Source organism: Callithrix jacchus, chromosome 8 (assembly GCF_049354715.1).
Source record: "Callithrix jacchus isolate 240 chromosome 8, calJac240_pri, whole genome shotgun sequence".
NCBI classification, from domain to species: domain Eukaryota; kingdom Metazoa; phylum Chordata; class Mammalia; order Primates; family Cebidae; genus Callithrix; species Callithrix jacchus.
The window spans coordinates 98,553,710-98,573,548 of record NC_133509.1 but is presented as its reverse complement, the minus strand read 5'-3'; the positions used below and the strand labels follow the sequence as shown (position 1 = coordinate 98,573,548).

The window sequence follows — 19,839 nt, the reverse complement described above, 5'->3', positions numbered from 1 at the left end:
AGGTGCCTGTAATCCCAGCTAGGCAGGAGAATTGCTTGAACCCAGGAGGCGGAAGTTGCACCACTGCCCTCTATCCTGGGCAACAGAGTGAGACTCTGTCAAAAAAAAATTTTTTTTTATATATTATATATTTTATATGTATATATATATATAATATATATGAATAAATAAATAAAATGTAGACTGCCCAGAGTAATAGAGAATGCACTAAACTAAATGAACTCCATTTTCAAATGAACCCACTCAAATTCATAAATACCATTCATTTCTCTTCCTAACCTAACAGTCCAATACCATCCTCTTCACTAGATGCAGAAAACATAAATATTTACCTATAAAGAGTACCCTCAGGGCCAGATGTGGTGGCTCACACCTGTAATCCCAGCACTTTGGGAGGCTGAGGTAGGAGGATCATTTGAGTCCACGAGTTCAAAACCAGCCTGGGTATCAGAGTAAGACCCCCATCTCTACAAAAAATTAAAAAGCCAGGCGCAGTGATGTGTACCTGTAGTATCAGCTACTTGGGAGGCTGAGGTGTGAAGATCACTTGAGCCCAGAAGTCTGAGACTACAGTGAGCCATGTTCACACCACTGCTCTCCAGCCTGGGTGACAGAGCAAGACCCTCTCTCAAAAAAAAGAGGGAGGGTACCTCAAATTGGCTTTATATTTTCTCAAAGATCACACAAAAAGTCAATGAAAAGAAAGATGAAGTCACTTGCTTATTGTCCTGCTCTCTGAATTTCAGCAAAGCACTGCCTTATTTTTAGGGCCGATTTCTTTTAGGCCCTGCACATATAGTCTATCTGCTTTCATAACATATCAATGATGAATCACTACATTTCAATTCAGACATTTTAATCTTTTCTTGCACAATTGCAAGAAATTGTAACAAGGGTGTTGCCACAATTGTCTCACCTTGGATTAAGTTTTTGCTAAAATAAAGCAGGCTTTATAAGTTAACTAGGCCATTCTACTGTCTCTATCTGCCTCTAAAAACGGTTCTGAAACAAAGAAAAATAAAAACTTTCTTAAGAGCAGTGATCCTGAGCCTCTCATATTACATGAAATCGCTTTTCTCATATACTCCAAGGATCATCAAGCACATGTGAATTTTGCGAAATACGAGTCTGCTTGCCGTGTGTACAATGCCAAGTGTATTTAAGACTGCCACCAACAGTCTTCAGTTCACTAGTTCTTCATGCAGATAATATTGTCCATCAATTTTTTTCTCAAATAACTAATAATCCTGCTACGAAAGCAAAGGTGCCTTCAGAAATACATCCAAGTGTCTGCTGCCTTCTTTTCTTCCTTCCTCCCTCCCTTCCTTCTTTCCTTCAACCAGTTAGGCTAAAAGAATCATGATAAATTCACTGATAACAACATGGAACTTAACTTTGGGAAACCTGTTCGTTTCACCGTAAAGCCTTCATCTTATAGGCATGGGAACTTCATGGTTGGTATCTCTTGAGGGTACCTGGCTAATGTGAACAGATTGCCCAGTGTCGCCTCAACACTATAGTATTGGCTTTCCACCTCTCCCCCTATGGAGCAATGCGTCCAGCCCCACGATTCCTCTAAATACATCATGAAAGGAAATCGTTCAGACTGATCAGTGCATGTATATTTACATTGCAAAACAGCCCATACTATTCTCCAGTTGTAAAGCAGACTGTATAACCCACTATAATTCAAAACATGCTATAAGAAACCACTCATTTCTCAGTAATTTGCTAATTATTTTGAGATATGTGTGAGCCTGAGATCACTAATATTACTTGAAGATGTCCATCCATATTCTGGATGCAAAAACTTGCTGTGGATTGAATAGGTGAAGAATAAGATTTAATAAATTTTCCAGAGAAAGTTGTTAAGGGAACTCCCCCTTTCAAACTAGCGTAGCAAAGAGGGTATGGTACAATACAAAAAAAAACTGCCCTCCTAGTCAAACCTGCTGCTCACTAGCTGTGGGACTGTCGGCAAGTAATTCATTGTTTCTGAGCCACAGCTTCTTTCTCAGCTTGTCAAAGATTTTTTTAAATCTACTTCATGATGTGGTTGTGAGGATCGAATGAGATGATGTATGCAAAGTGCTATGTAAGTTACAGCACGCTACACAAGTCAAAATGATATGTATAATAATTATAATACTGTAAGTGCTCAAATAGATACTATGAGAGAACAGAGAAGGAAGCACCTTATCTCAGCCTAAGAGAGAGCAGGGTTCACAGAGGAAGCTGATTCTAACTGACCTGGGGATGGATAAGGGATGTATGAAGGATGGATGGGGGGGTGACTTCTGCTGCTGAAGGAGGCCTGGAGAGGGGAGCTACAAGGGAAACAACCCAAATGAAAGCACACAGGCTGGCTGAGGGGGGAAGAGTATGGCCCCTTAAGGAACTGTGGGTCTGGAGCACAGAGTGTATATGGGGCATGGTGGGAGATAAGAGCGAGAGAAAGGCAAGCGCTGGACCAGCAAAAGCCTGAGCCATGTCAAGAAGTCTGGACTTCATCCCATATGTGATAGGGAGCCACTGAACAGAAATGTTAAAACAAACAAAAGAAAAAGCAGAGAAAAACCAGACTTCTGGTTTACACCTTTTTTCCTGTATACCATGAAGTTTCTATTCCAGCCATGTGCTCCTGGACAAGTAATACTTCGAGAGTAAGATTTTGACCCCAAACACAGTAAAAGAAAGTTCAATGTACACATTGAGTCACTAGTCTGTGTTAGGCACTGTGCTAAGCCCCTTTGTCTCTCTTACTGTTCATCTTCAAAATGCAGCTGCAGTATGGGCACTCTCATTCACATTTTACAAACGAGGAAACTGAGACTCAAAAGATGAAATCTCTCCTCCAAGTTCAAAGAACAAATGATTCACAGAGCCAGCATCAGAAACCTGATTTACCTATTTATTGCAGCCAAAACTTCACATGCAACCAAAACACCACAGAAAAACAAGAATTTTTTTCCAGTTAAATGAAAGCTTGATTCCAACTACATCTGAGTATTAAGACACTATTTTTTTAGTCCTTACTAAAAATTTTTTAAATTCTTACCTCAAGTATAACCTCTCAACAATTTGCTTCTTACTCTACACAAATTATACAATAATTACTTTTAAAAGGCTGATACATACAGATACTGTCTATTCTAACAGCTACTGATTTCCATCTCAACTCAAAATATATAAGCAAATAACTCAAAACAGGGTGGTTTTGTTTTTGTTTTTGTTTTTTTGCCAAATCACTCAATATGGCATCAAAACAGATCTTTAATTTAAAGGAAAATATTAGAAAAAAAGTAATTTTGGCATCTTTACCATAAATGACTCAGAATCTATGATTTTGAATAACATTCTAAAAATGCTGCATAATACTGCTCACAATCTTAAAATTACTTTAAAATACCTGTTTCCATAAATATTTTCAAAACCTGCTATAGCCTTATTTCTTGTATACTAGCTAACTTTACTCAACTCCAACATTTGCTTTATCAGCAAAGAGAAGGTCTAGTGGCTAGTGAATTTTCTTTTTTTTTTCCTTTCTTTTTTTTTCTTACCAGTTTAATAACTGAGTGAATTTTCAGAATACAACACAAATGTTGCCAAACTTCACAAGAAGCATTTTTAAAAAATGACAGCACTTATACACATGGACACATGATTCGCATGATTGAAAGATCATTCATTTATGATATTACCTCTCTTCCTATCGGAAAAATAAAGATGTACATTTATTTATTTATGAGATGGGGTTTCACTCTTGTTGCTCAGCCTGGAATGCAATAGTGCGATCTCAGCTCACTGCAACCTCCACCTCTCGGGTTCAAGCAATTCTCCTGCTTCAGTCTCCCAAGTACCTGGGATTACAGGCATGTGCTACCACACCTGGCCAGTTCTGTACTTTTAGCAGAAATGGGGTTTCCCCATGTTGTTAAGGCTGGTCTCGAACCCCTGACCTTGGGTGATCTGCCCACCTCCGCCTCCCAAAGTGCTGAGATTACAAGCATGAGCCACCGTGCCTGGCAAGGACATGCATTTAAAAGAAGCTATACAAAAAGATATGAAGTAAGCACAAACAATGCCAAGTAAACTATGGTCTACTATTTAATTTTCACTGCAAATAAAACACATACACTCAGTAAGAAACTGGAGATAGTAAATTCCTTCCAGGTATTCCTTACTTTCCCACAGATTTAAGACAGCAATAAAGACATTTAAGTATACTAAAAGGTTTCTACAGCTGGAAAATACAGATATATTTAATAATCTTCATAGGAGAGACAGAAATCAGTATGATTTGCAGCTAGGTAAGAATGAGGTTTCCACAGTTTCTGTGGGTGCTACCCCGACCCAACCCTAATTACCTTGCAATGAAATCTGGAGATCATCGATGCCCCAGGAAACCTGTTCATCTTCGGTGGGAAGCTGAGGACTAGATGCCATTCTTTGACTCAATGGAGATTATATCATGCCCATCTCAATCAAAGAAGTGAACTGAAAGTGAAAGAGATAAATGTTCATTAATAATTTTGCAGCTCTGTTTCTAGTAAACATGTACTGCTAGAAAACAGCAGCAACCAAAAACTGTCCTCCAAAACAAGTATGGCTTTCTAGAGCGTGTTTCCATAGTTCACGAACAAAGTACGCCTTCCCTTTGAGTCATAATCAAGATTTTGCCCTATGACCTATTCATGCCCTTTGGAGCTGCCTTCAGAACTCCAAAAGAACTAGCATTGTGGATTCTATACCAGTGATGAAAAGGAAAGCCAGGCAATTCGATGTAGTAAGTTACCTAGAGGAAGTAAAGAGGTCACAAACTGTTATCTTAGGCATTACTGTTATGTGATTGTTAGCCTTCAACCTTCAAGGATTTTCTTTAAAACATTTTACTAACTTAGTTCCTTTTCTGCCCCAGTTATGTTGCCATTTACTGGAAACAAGAAGAGCTGAGCCTGCATAGCTTGCAAAGTGAAACTAAAAATCTAACATATCAAAAATAATATTTTAATGAGTTATCTAATATCGTGAATTCTTTTCCCAAGGGCTTATTTTTCCACCTACACGTTTCTTCCCCTTGCCTCACCTTGATTCTTTAAGAATCCTTCCAGTGAGAGCAATTTTTACTCCATATCTCTTAAAAAGCACTGTTTCATGTATTTATTCACCACTATTATTCTGGAGGATGAGTACAAAACACTGACTTCTCTCATATAGATGATCAAATAATAAAATAAACCTAACCAAGCATATAAAAATATAAAGTAGTTGGGGGTATACATAGTGATAGATAACTGTACAGCTTTGTGATCAAGCAAGCATTGCAAAATAGTAATGGTATGTGTTGACCATATAGGTAGTCACTTTTAAATTCCTTTATTTTTGCTGTATACTGGAAATTTTACATAATAAAATGCTGGCAGGGGGACTAAAAGATAAATATGAGGCCAACAGCTAGATACAATCATATTAAATATTAAACAGAACACTTAAAAAATACAAAGAGTAAAAATCATTGAACAGTTCCTGCTAGAGAAGACTTCAAAAATCTTGCAATCCTGCCTGCTCCCTCTGTTTATCACCCACAGCTCTTTTAGTATCTCTTGTATGGATCACTGTTGTTAAAGATTTCATAACTTAATTCATGATTAATTTGTTTATCCTCTGAATTAAGATGAATCAAAACCAGCCTGAGGTAAAAGAGTTGCTATGTGGAGTAGAGGAACAAAAGGAAAGGCTGTTTATTAGTTGACCATGAACCTCGGCAGCCTGACAACTGATAAAAATACAAATGTCCTCAGCTGTGTGATATACTAAGGACCTCCACTTCCCATACTCTGGGGCTCCTGAACCCAAAGTAGAGACAAAGCACTTCTTCATTTTGGCACCCTAAGAACTGAATTCCAGAATGAATCTTCTAAGGGCACCTACTATTCCGTGTCATAGCTATTTAAAAAAAAAAAAAAAGGATAATAGCAATAGTAGCAACAGTACTTACTGTATATAGGCAGTGTTACAAGCACTTTGTATATAAAACTTCATTTAATCTTTATAACAATGGTAAGAGTTAGGAACTACAGTTATCTCCACAATTGAAAAGATAAAACTTAGATGCACCAATACGATTCACAATTGTCTAAGGACACACAGGTAATAAATGAGGGAGCCAAGACTTGAATCCACGTGCTTTTGGCTTCAGAGTTCATCCTCTAAACCAACACAAGATGGTACCTCCTAAGGTGAGCGAAAGGTTGCCATATGTTGTTTATTTTTGTTTTCATTCATTTGTACAACAAATAATCATATAGGCTGGATGCTGCTCTCAAGAGATTCAATCCTCTGAGAATGACAAATGAACACATTATTAAGCAAAGTCCTCTAACAAACAAGGACAGAAGGTATTCTGATAGCAAAGGAGACAGCATGCCCACCACTTAAAGCTGGAGATGGATGCAACTGTAGGAGTTGCAGTGGACTGAGATCTTACATCCCCCAAAGTCCATATGTTGAAATCTAATCCCCAATGTCATGGTATTAGGAGGTGGGGCCTTTGAGAGGTGATCCTCATTAATGGGACTAGTGCCCTTATAAAAAAAGCCCAAGAGAGACCCCTTACCCCTTCCACCATGTGAGGACAGACTGAGAAGATCGCCATCCCTGAGGTAACAGGCCCTCAACAGACACTGAATCTTCTAGACTTGATCTTGGATTTCCCAGCCTCCTGAACTATGAGAAATACATCTCTGTCATGTCAAACTACCCATTATATGGTATTTTGTTATAGCAACTCAAGCCACCTAAGACAAGAGTGTACTTATTACAAAATAGCATTTCCTGCCAAACAGTCCTATTAGCATTATTTGGACAGTACCTTGAATTTGGTAAGAATGTCTCTGAGAAGATGCAAGTAAGTATAATAAGAAATGACAAAGATGATATTACAGCTGATCCCTCAGAAATACAAAAGATCCTCAGTGAATACTATAAACAACTCTATCCACACAACTTAGAAAATCTAGAGGAAATGGATAAATTCCCAGAAACATAATTTCCCAAGACTGAATTGGAAAGAGATTGACATCTTGAGTAGACCAATATCGAACTCTGAATATGAATCAATAATAATTTTTTTTAAAACCTACCAACCAAAAAAAGCTCTGGACCAGATGGATTCACAGCTGAATTCTACCAGAAGTGTAAAGAAGAACTGGTACAAATTCTACTGAAATGATTCCAAAAAATCAAGAGGAGGGACTCCTCCCTAACTCATACCATGAAGCCAGCATCAGCCTAATACCAAAATTTGGCAAAGACACAACTAAAAAAGAAAACTTCAGGCCAATATCCCTGATGAACACAGACGCAAAAATTCTCAACAAAATGCTAGCAAACTGAATCCAGCAGCACATAAAACAGTTAATTCATCATGATCAATAGGCTTTATTTCTGGGATACAGGGTTGGTTCTAACATATCCAAATCAATAAATGTGACTTACCACATAAACAGAATTAAAAGCAAAAACCATATGTCATCTCAATAGACACAGAAAAGCTTTTTATAAATCGAACATTTCCCTTTATGATTAAAAAAACCCTCCACAGACTAGGCATTGAAGAAATACACCTTAAAATAATAAGAGCTATATGAAAAAAACTCATAGCCAACATCATACTCAATGGGCAAAAACTGGAACAATTCCCCTTGAGACTCAGAACAAGATAAAGATGTCCACTCTCACTACTCCTATTCAACAAGCACTGGAAGCCGTAGCCAGAACAATCAGGCAAGAAAAAGAAATAAAAGGCATCCAAATAGGAAAAGAAGAGGTCAACCTATCTCTCTTTGCTGATATGATTCTATACTTAGAAAACCCTAAAGACTCCGCCAAAAGGCCCCTAGAACCGATATGTGATTTTAGCAGAGTTTCAGGATATAAAATCAATGTACAAAACTCAGTAGCAAAACTTAGTACAAAATTTAGATGCACCGGGCTGACAGTCAAGTCAAGAGCATATTTCCATTTTCAACAGCCACAAAGAAAATGAAATATCTAGGAACACAGTTAACCACGGAGGTGAAAGATCTCAAGGAGAATTATAAAATTCTGCTGAAAAAAAATCAGAGATGACACAAATAAAGGGAAAAACTTTCCATGTCCATTAATTAGAAGCACCAATATCATTGAAATGACCATACTATCAAAGTAATTTACAGATTCAATGGCATTCTGATCCAACTATGAACATTCTTCACAGAATTAGAAAATCCAATTCTAAAATTCATATAGACCCAAAACATGGCCCAAATAGTCAAAGCAATCCTAAGCAAAAAGAACAAAGAAATTGGCATCACACTACCCAATTTCAAACTATACTCTATGGCTACAGTAACCAAAACAGTGTGGTACTAATACAAAAGCAGACACAATGACCAATGGAACAAAATAGAAAACTCAGAAATAAAGCTGCAAATTTCCAACCATCTGATATTAACAAGACTGACAAAAATAAGCAACGGGTAAATGACTCCCTAGTCAATAAATGATGCTGGGATAACTATATAGCCATATGCTGATGAATGAAACTGAATCCTTCCTTAACTTTCACCATAAACAAAAATTAACTCAACACAGATTAAAGATTTAAATGTAAGACCTCAAACTATAAAAATCCTGAAAGAAAACCTAGGAAATACCCTTCTTAATATCAGCCTTGGCAAAGTATTTTTGGCTCAGTCTCCAAAAGCAAATGCAACAAAAACAAAAATTGACAGATGGGACCTAATTAAAGAGTTTCTGCACAGCAAAAGAAACTATCAACAAAGTAAACAAAAACCCTACAGAATGGAAGAACGCATTCATAAACCATGCACTGACAAAGGCCTAATACTCAGAATCTATAAGGATCTTAAAGAAATCAACAAGCAAAAGACAATCCCATTAAAAAATGGGCCAAGGGCATGAATAGACACAACTCAAAAGAAGACTTACAAGTAGCCAACTAACATGAAAAATGCTTATCATCATTAATTATCAGAGAAATCCAAATCAAAACCACCAAGATACACCATCTCACACCAGTCAGAATGGCTATTACTAAGAGTCAAGAAACAACAGATGCTGGTGAGGCTGCAGAGAAAAGAGAACACTTACAAACTGTCAGTGGGAAACTAAGTTAGTTCAGCCACTATGGAAAGCAGTTTGCAGATGTCTAAAATAACTGAAAACAAAGATAACATTCAACCCAGTAATCCCATTACTGCATATATGCCAAAAGAAAATAGATCATTCTACCAAAAAGACATATGCACTCATAAGTTTATTGCCACATTACTCACAATAACAAAGATATGGAATCAGCCTAGGACTAAAGAAAATGTAGTACATACACATCATGGAATACTACACAGCCATAACATAGAGTAAAACCTTAGCCTTTGCAGCAACATGGATGGAGCTGGAGGCCATAATCCTAAACAAATTAACACAGGAACAGAAAACCAAATAATACATGTTCTCACTTAAAAGTGGGAGATAAACATTGAGAACACATAGACATGAACATGGGAAGAAAAGACTACAGACTACTAGAGGAGTGAAGGGAGGGAAGGGGGCATGGGTTGAAAAACTACCTATTGGGTACTATGCTCACCACCTGGTTACAATATACCTGTTACAAACCTGCACATGTGCCCTCTATATCTAAAACAAAAGTTAACATTTAAAAAAATAGAGGCTGACCGCAGTGGCTCACGCCTGTAATCCCAGCACTTTGGGAGACTGAGGTAGGCAGATCACGAGGTCAGGAGTTCAAGACCAGCCCAACGAACATGGTGAAACCCTGTCTCTACAAAAAATACAACAGCCAGATATGGCAGCAAGCACCTGTAATCCCAGCTACTTGGGAGGCTGAGGCAGGAGAACTGCTTGAACCTGGGAGGCAGAGGTTGCAGTAAACCAAGATCATGTCATTGCATTCCAGCCTGGGTGACAAAGCAAGACTTCATCTCAAAAAAAAAAAAAAAAGAATGTCTCTCTGAAATTAAAAAAAAAAAAAAAAATGGCCATTTAGTTCAATATTAATCAAATATAAGGTATCAGATGTAGGGGAAAGAATCGTTTGCTGTATTTATGTTAAAAATAAAAACAGAACAATAAAGACAAGTTGGTAACTGGAGAATCAAGAAGTATTCCTGTCCTAAACTGGTATGTGGAAGTCACTGTACTGTATATTAAAGATGTAGAAAAAGACCAGCCACATGCCTGTAGTCCTAGCTACCTATGAGACTGAGGTGGGAAGACTGCTCAAATCCAGAAGTTCAAGGCAAGCCTGGGCAATCTAGAGAGACTCTGCCTCTAGAAAGTAAATAAATAAAAATAAATAAATAACAAAAGTGTCAGAAAAACAACTAGATAAAATAGTACCCCCCAAGAAACAGTCTAGACCTCAAAATAGCTGGATAACTTATAAGTTTCTGGATTTTTTGGGTTCTTTTATTTTTTTAAGACAGAGTCTCGCTCTGTCACCTGGAGTACAATGGTGCAATCTTGGCTCTCTGCAACCTCCACTTCCCGGGTTCAAGCAATTCTTCTGCCTCAGCCTCCTGAGTAGCTGGGATTACAGGCATGCGCCACCACACCCAGCTAATTATTTTGTATTTTTAGTAGAGTCAGGGGTTTCACAATGTTAGCCAGGCTGATCTCAAACTCCTGATCTCAGGTGATCCACCCACCTCAGCCTCCCGAAGTAGTGGGATTACAGGCGTGAGCCACCACACCGGCCAGAAGTTTCTGTTTTTAACCAGGACAATTTATCAGCAAACAAGGCAAAAGATTATTCATAACTTTTTACTTCCGGGACAATTTCTTAGAGCTTCTAGAAATGTCCATCCAAAGTAAAGCCAAACTTTGAACAGTGAATCAACTGGAAGTGTTAGATTATTGACCCAAATACTGTCTTAGCACAATCATTTGTGAAAACATACTACAGAGGTCTTGAGGATATGATTGAAGGTATTTCCAACACAATTGTTTTTGGTGAAAAACAGTGAGAAACTGTTGACATTTATAGGGAGTAATTTACCTAACAAAAAGGACAATGAAAAACTGAAACAGTAGAAACGAAGAGCTTCAAGCGTCTTCTCAGGATTTGAATGCAGAAGCTAGAAAGGGTATAAAAAAGGAAGGCAGAAGTAAGAGTGAAAAGTCAGGTGCAGCAGCTTACTCCTGTAACCCCAGACTTAGGGAGCCAGAGGCAGGGGGACTGCTTGAGACCAGGACTTCGAGACCAGCCTGGGCAACAAAGTGAGGCTTCGTCTCAATAAAAAAAATAAAAATAAAATAGCTGGGCATGGTGGCCTGCACCTGCAGGCCTAGCTACTCCAGTGGCTGAGGTTCCCACCTCGCTTGAGCCCAGGAAATCAAGGCTGCAGTGAGTCGTTCATGCCGCTGCACTCCAGCCTGGGTGACAAAGCAAGACTTTGTCTCCCAAAAAAGGGATGGGAGAGAAAGAAAGAGAGGAGTGAGGGTTTGGCTAAGGGCTAGAGTGAGTCTCCCTGGTCTCTGGTAAATGAAATCTATCACTATGTTTTGACTTCCCCAAGGAGAAGACAGCAGCTGTGCTCAGGTAAATTCCACCCTAGAAGAGCTTTTCCTGGGTACTCCTTTTGGTCTTACTTGTTCTTTTCAAATAAAAGTTGCCACAATTATGTAACAAAGCCAGGAACAGAGTCTCGCTCTGTTGCACAGGCTGGATGGACGGCAATGGTGCGATCTCGGCTCACTGCAACCTCTGTCTCCCAGGTTCAAATGATTCTCCTGCCTCAGCCTCCCAAATAGCTGGGACTACAAGTATGCGCCACCACGCCCAGCTAATTTTTGTATTTTTAGTAGAGCTGGGGTTTCGCCACGTTGGCCAGGCTGGTGTTGAAATCCTGACTTCAGATAATCTGCCTGCCTCAGCCTCCTAAAGTGCTTGGATTACAGGCATGAGCCACCACACCCAGCTTTAAATAAAACTATTCTTAAGAGTGAATAAAATCTTCAGAAACATAACCAAAGATTGGGTGAAGAATGTAGTGATATTAAATATTCTAAAACAAAGTAGAATAATGTGGCATTGTTTTTAAAATTCATGTAAATTAATACACATGCTTCTATCAGTGACATAAACTATTCCGGGGGGTTGGGTTTGGTTTTGTTTGTTGCTGAAAACAAGTTCTCGTTCTGTTACCCAGGCTGGAGTGCAGTGGTGCTATCATGGCTCACTGAAACCTCAATGTCCCAGGCTCAAGCCATCCTCCCCAAGTAGCTAGAACTATAGACACATACAACCACACTTGGCTAATTTTTAAATTTTCTATAGAGGCAGGATCTCACTATATTCCCCATGCTGGTCTCAAACTCCTGACCTGAGACAATCCTCCTGCCTCAGTCTCCCAAAATGCTGGGATTACAGGTGTGAGCAATTGTAGCTGGCTGGTATAAACTATTTTGAAATGACTATGGCTTGCTTATGCAATATTCTTGTGCTATCTATTAAAACCTCAAAACACTAGTGAGTTTCCCTTTCTTTCTTTTTTTTTTTTTTTTTGAAACGGAGTTTCACTCTTGTTACCCAGGCTGGAGTGCAATGGTGCGATCTCGGCTCACCGCAACCTCCGCCTCCTGGGTTCAGGCAATTCTCCTGCCTCAGCCTCCTGAGTAGCTGGGATTACAGGCACGCGCCACCATGCCCAGCTAATTTTTTGTATTTTTAGTAGAGACGGGGTTTCACCATGTTGACCAGGATGGTCTCGATCTCTTGACCTTGTGATCCACCCGCCTCGGCCTCCCAAAGTGCTGGAATTACAGGCTTGAGTCACCGCACCTGGCCCTTTTTTTTTTTTTTTTTTTTTTTTTTTGAGATGGAGTCTTGCTCTGTCACCCAGGCTGAAGTGCAATGGCACTATCTTGGCTCACTGCAACCACCACCTTACAGGTTCAAGCAACTCTCCTGCCTCAGCCTCCCAAGTAGCTGGGATTACAGGCGCCCACCACCATGCCCAGATAATTCCTTTTATTTTTAGTAGAGACAGGGCTTCACCAGGTTGGCCAGGATGGTCTCGAACTACTGACCTCACGATCCGCCCGCCTCAGCCTCCCAAAGTGCTGGGATTACAGGCGTGAGCCACCACATCCGGTCGAGTTTCCCTTTTTTAAAGAAATCTTGGCATTTACTCTGGTTACAATTAGAAACTTTTTATCTAAAAGATGAAATTTTAATAGATGATATCTCAAGTGAAGGGGTTTATGAGTGATTTTTGTTTTCTTTTTATCTCCATTTTTTAAATTTCAAATGACGGATGCATATTTCTACTGAAATAAAAATTTTGCTTTTATTTTAATGAAATGACAGCAAAATGAGAATAAGCTATTATTTAGTTCAGGTTCAGTTCTTCATTCCATATGCCATAGAACTTGTATACTACATCTTCATAATAAGGAGAAAAATACTCTCTTGACAAAAATGAAATATTTTTTAAATTCTCTGTGTCAGAAATTTCTAAAAAATACTCCCAGAAGTATTTTTGGTAGCTCAATGGTTTTCTGTTTTCTCATCATTAGGAAGTTTGTTAACAAGCCGGGCCAGTATAACTGAAAGTCTAACTGAAAAACCACTTTGCCACTAGTGAGGAAGAGGCATCTGTCCTATCTTTAAAGGTTGACCAGAAGGTATATCATAGCAGGATGTAGCATTCACTTATTTCTTTAACAGAGAGATTTTAAAGCCAGCATTTTCACTGGGGTGTCTCTCCTGTTCTTTTTTCCATTCTTCAGCTGTACTATTATTTATAGTCCACCTAGGAATTTGGAAGGCTCTTCTCCTTTATCAGTTCAATTGTAGAGCTATTCCCAGCAATTGACAGTCTGCTTACAAGCTCGCAGCAGAAAGCTGGTGAAACACTGCAATAAATGTCTTCATCTTTTTCCCATTAACTTCTCTAGAAGCAACTGGTGCATATCCCCAGGTCAGGTGATTTGTAAAGTCCAATCTATTACCTCCTCCCAGGCACTTTATTCTTCTAATGACACCACACAAATGCCAGAACAATCAATCCTATGATATGGTTTGACTGTGTCCCCACCCAAATCTCATCTTGAATTATAACTCCCACAATTCCCATGTGTCATGGGAGGAACGTGGTGGAAGGTGACTATGGGGGTGGGTCTTTCCTGCGCTGTTCTTGTGATAGTGAATGAGTCTCATGAGATCTGATGGTTACAATAAGGGGGAGATTTTTGCACAAGCTCTCTTTTTTGCTTGCTGCCATCCATGTAAGTCATGACTTGCTCCTCCTTGCCTTCCACCAATGTTGTGAGGCCTCCCCAGCCATGTCGAACTGTAAGTCCATTAAACCTCTTTTTCTTCCCAGTTTCAGGTATGTCTTTATCAGCAGTGTGAAAACAAATTAATACACCTATCTATACACTATACTTTTGGAAAACAAACATGTAGCAATTCTCAAACCATGATGCCACTGGGCTTACAATCTCACAACAAAGCAGTATCACCAAGAAATACCAACTGAGGTGAGAAACCACCCACTTAACCCACCATGAGAGCATCCAGAAGAAATGTAGCAACTTCCCTAAAAGAGCCTTCCACTGGCCTTGACCCAGTCCCAGATGCTCTGAACTTCAGCATCCACTGCTACAGAATGGGCATAATATTTCTCTTATAAGGTGGTTGCTGAAATTCAAGGAACACACTCATGAAACTAAGAACTACAACAACTAACATTTATCAAATACTTACTATAAGAAATGTACTTACAAAAGAAGACATACATGAGGCCAATAAACATATGAAAAATACTCATCATCACTGGTCATTAGAGAAATGCAAATCAAAACTACATTGAGATACCATCTCACGCCAGTTAGAATGGCGATCATTAAAAAATCTGGAGACAACAGATGCTGGAGAGGATGTGGAGAAATAGGAACACTTTTACACTGTTGGGTGGGAGTGTAAATTAGTTCAACCATTGTGGAAGACAGTGTGGCGATTCCTCAAGGACCTAGAAATAGAAATTCCATTTGACCCAGCAATCCCATTACTGGGTATATATCCAAAGGATTATAAATCGTCTACTATAAGGACACATGCACATGAATGTTCACTGCAGCACAGTTTACAATAGCAAAGACCTCAAACCAACCCAAATGCTCATCGATGATAGACTGGACAGGGAAAATGTGGCACATATACACCATGGAATATTATGCAGCCATCAAACACGATGCATTCGTGTCCTTTGTAGGGACATGGATGAACCTGGAAACCATCATTTTCAGCAAACTGACACAAGAACAGAAAATCAAACACCGCATTTCTCACTCATAGGCAGGTGTTTAACAATGAGGACACATGGACACAGGGAGGAGAGCATCACACACTGGGGTCTGCTGGGGGGAAACAGGGGAGGGATAGCGGGGAGTGGGGAGTTGGGGAGAGACAGCATGAGGAGAAATGCCAGATATAGGTGAAGGGGAGGAAGGCAGCAAATCACACTGCCATGTGTGTACCTATGCAACTATCTTGCATGTTCTTCACATGTACCCCAAAACCTAAAATGCAATAAAAAAATGTACTACACAGTATATAAATAGTATTTATTATAATCTGTGGAATACATTTATAGAGATTATCCCATTTCTTAATCAGCAGTAAAAATTAAAAGCCAGTCATAATACTAAAACAAAGAGTGAAAAAACTTAGCCAGGCACAGTAGCTCATGCCTGTAATCCCAGCAATTTGGGAGGCCAAAGCAGGAGCATCACTTGAGCCCAGATATTCTAGACCAGCCTAGGCAACATGGTGAAACCCCACCTTTACAAAAAAAACAAAAATTGGCTAGGCATGGTGGCATGTGCCTGTAGTCCCAGCTACTTGGGAGGCTGAGGCAGGAGGATCACCTGAGCCCAGGAGGTCAAGGCTTCAATAAGCCATGATTGTGCCACTACACTCCAGCCTGAGTGACAGAGCAAGACCCTGTCTCAAAAAAACTAACAAACAAAAAAAACTTAAGGATGAAAACTTCCAAAGCTAAAAAACCTGACATCCACATGTGTGAAATCAGCACAGATCCAGAAAATTCCCCACAAATGCTGTCTGGTTCCATTTACATAAGGTACCTATAGTTATCAAAATTTATAGACAGAGAGTAAAATGGTGGCTGCCAGGGGAATGGAGAGTTAACTATTTTAATTAACTTTTAATTATTTAATGAATATAGAGTTTCGGTTTTGCAAAATGAAAAGAGTTCAGGAGACGGATGGTGGTGATGGTTACACAACAGCGTGAACTCACCAGCAGGAATTAATGCCACTTAAAAGTGGTTATGATGATAGGCGGGCGTGGTGGCTCACGCCTGTAATCCAAGCACTTTGGAGGACAAGGCAGACAAATCACCTGAGGTCGGGAGTTCAAAAATGGTTACAATGATAAACTTTATGTTATATGTATTTTGTGATTTTTAAACAAAGTTCTAAGAGAAAACCTTTCAACTCTAATTTATATCCAGCTAAAGTATGAATCAAGTGTTTGACACACAAAGCTTCAAAAAAATATATATGTCCTGAGCCCTTCTTCTTAGAATGCTACTGGTGGGGGCCAGGTACAATGATTCAGATCTGTAATCTCAGCACTCTGGGAGGCCAAGGCAGGCGAATCACTTGAGGCCAGGAGTTCAAGACCAGCCTGGGCAACATAGCAAAACCCCATCTCTACAAAAAATATAAAAATTAGCCAGGCGTGGTAGCATGCACCTGTAATCCCAGCTACTCAGGAGGCTGAGGCAGGTAGATCGCTTGAACCAGGGAGGTGGAGACTGCAGTGAGCCGAGATGCCCCCACAGCACTCCAGCCTGGGTGACAGCAAAACTCTGTCTCAAAAAAATAAAGTTATACCAACAAAATAAGAAGGTAAAACAAGATGAACGAAAGCATGCCAACAAAATAAAATATTTGGCCAGGCACAATGGCTCACATCTGTAATCCCAGCACTTTGGGAGGCCAAGGTGAGTGGATCACAAGGTCAGGAGTTCGAGACCAGCATGGCCAATATACTCACACCTGTCTCTACTAAACATACAAAAATTAGTCGGGCATGGTGGCGCACACTTGTAGTCCCAGCTACTCAGGAAACTGAGGCAGAAGAATCACTTGAACCCGGGAGGTGGACGTTGCAGTGAGCCAAGACTGTGCCATTGCACTCCAGCCTGGTAATAGAGTGAGACTTTGTCTTAAAAAAAAAAAAACCACTAAACTAAAAAGTGAGAAAAACAGCAACTGGGCATTGAATACAGGAGAAAGGGACGTTCCCAGGATGATAGCGATGCAGCAGATTGAGACATGAAAATGGAGAGCTTTTGAGAGAGGTTTAGGGTGCGAACTATGGAAAGACGACCTGAGAAGGAGGGATGTACTACAGGCAGGAGTGAGCCCATGAAATTAGAGAGTGTACAGATAGCTGTCTCGGTGAGGCTGAAGAACAATTATAGTTTGCATACCTTAGGAAATACACTAGGAGGGTTGGTGGCTGTGGTCAGAGGGATTTGAATTAGTGACTCTGAAGATAAAGCAGCTCATGATAAGACAAAGTTCCAATTTGGGATCTCAGAAACTTTTTTTAAATGCATTCCACAAATAATTTGTGGTTTGCAAAACACGTTCATGGTTCTTCTTCGTGAGAATGCGGAGAAATTTTGAAGAGGGAGCTCTCATCATTTGACTTCATTTTTCTCAGGAAAATAAGAGCTGAGGTCATCTCTTGGGAGCAGGAGCAGGGGGAACATGGTTAGTGTGGGGTTCTTGAGGAATAAACGGTGCTTGGAACAAACCACAGGTGAGAACACAAACCATCCAACCACAGAAGCATACAAGGATTGTGAGGGCAGCTGAAGGCTCGTGGAGGCCAGAACAGCACTGGCTAGGAATGATCCTAAATGGCATGCTGGGTCCAAGGTTGGCCCATGAGGGCTCAGCAAAAACGTTCTCACATCTGCCTGATGCTCATTTCTGCCAAATAAAAAGTCCTGTAAAATTGCATGTATACACAAGGAGACACATTTGGGAATAATCGGGGTAGAACTGTTTGTAAGGAAAAAAGTGGAAACGATCTAATGCTATCAGCAGAGAAAAAGATAAACTGTGGTTGATTAATGTAAAAGTGAAGACTAGGCTGGACACAGTGGCTCATGCCTGTAATCCCAGCACTCTGGGAGGCTGAGGCAGGCAGATCACAAGATCAGGAGATGGAGACCATCCTGGCCAACATGGTGAGACCCCCATCTCTACTAAAAATATACAACAAAATTAGCTGGGTATAGTGGGGCGCACCTGTAATCCCAGCTACTTGGGAGGCTGAGACAAAAGAATTGCTTGAACCTGGAAAGTGAAGACTGCAGTGAGCCAAGATCATGCCACCGTGCTCCAGCCTGGGCGACAGAACAAGACTCCATCTCAAAAAAAAAAAAAAAAAGTGAAGACTATTCACAGCTAAAATGAATGAAAGACCAGTATCAGCATGGATAGATATAAGAACTACAAAGGCGGGGAAACAAGCCGGCACAAAGGACAGATATACTATGAAGTCATATGACCTTTATATACATTTTATTTATTAATTTATTTATGATAGGGCCTCACTCTGTCACCCAGACTAGAGCACAGTGACGCAAGCTCGACTCACTGCAACCTCCGCCTCCTGGGTTCAAGTGATTCTCCTGCCTCAGCCTCCTGAGTAGCTGGAATTACAGCTGTGCGCCTCCACGCCTGGCTAAGTTTTGTATTTTTTGGTAGAGACGAGGTTTCACCATGTTGGCCAGGCTGGTCTAGAACTCCTGACCACAAGTGATCCGCCCACCTCGGCCTCCCAAAGTGCTGGAATTACAGGTGTGAGCCACTGCACCAGGGCTTTTATGTAAATTTTAAACATAGACATACACACGTATACAGTAAAAGAGCAAAAACATGCCAGGGCACGATACCCCCTACTTCACAGAGTGGAGGGCTATACAGTTAACGTAGTTATATCTAATATCTAAGTATGGAGTCCATTATGAATGTTTAAAACAGTCATTATGAACACTTTAAATTTTAACAGAATTCTATCTAAGTTAGAAAAGTGGGAGGAAATGGCTGAAAGAGCACTAGACTTCAAGCCAGAAGAACTCGGCTATAGTCCCAGCTTCTCCACTGACCACTCAGCCTTGGGCAATCATCAGCCTCTCCAAGGTCCTGTTTCTTCATCTGTGAAATGAGGGTAATGATTTTGTCTGGGCCAATGTTCAGACTTTCAGATTCCTGCCAAAGAATCTAACCCAAAGTTCTCCACTGCACATTTACAAACACTGGATTACAAAAAACAATATTCACGGAGGAATGCCTGAGACCGAGTCCGCCCATTCCTGGATGTTGTCTTTGGATCCTGTCCAGCCGTCAGGGAGCTGTGAACCTGCACTGCATTGTTCTACCCCTTCAGAGAACTGCTTTTAGTAAAATGTATTTTGGTGTGACCCCGCAAACCTTACTATGCAGGATATGATAGGAAACACTCAGGAGAAACCTACCATTGTACTCTTTCTACAGGAGTTCAGGAGTACACAGCCTAAAACCAGCGTTCCTTTTATGAGAACGTGCTGTGGAAAATTCTCTCAGGTCTCAATACCATGAAAAACTGTGATCCTAGACATCTATTCTTTTAATTTACTGAACATGTTATTTTTATAAACAAGGTTTCCCTCCCTGTTTTGGCTGCTACAGCCCATCTCTAGCAACTACAGATGACTTATA

General features: G+C 40.1%; 1 protein-coding gene across 6 annotated transcripts in view; it reads right to left on the bottom strand.

Moving 5' to 3' along the window:
- The window catches only part of SYNE2 (spectrin repeat containing nuclear envelope protein 2), a 378,817-nt gene that overhangs the window by 312,084 nt on the left and 46,894 nt on the right, over positions 1 to 19,839 (bottom strand). For all 6 annotated transcript variants that reach the window (XM_035260694.3, XM_035260695.3, XM_035260693.3 and 3 more), the window contains one exon: positions 4,368 to 4,497. In XM_035260694.3, the coding sequence (XP_035116585.3) occupies positions 4,368 to 4,446 (79 nt within the window). In that variant the 5' untranslated portion in view covers positions 4,447 to 4,497. The remainder of the gene's footprint in view (positions 1 to 4,367; positions 4,498 to 19,839) is intronic.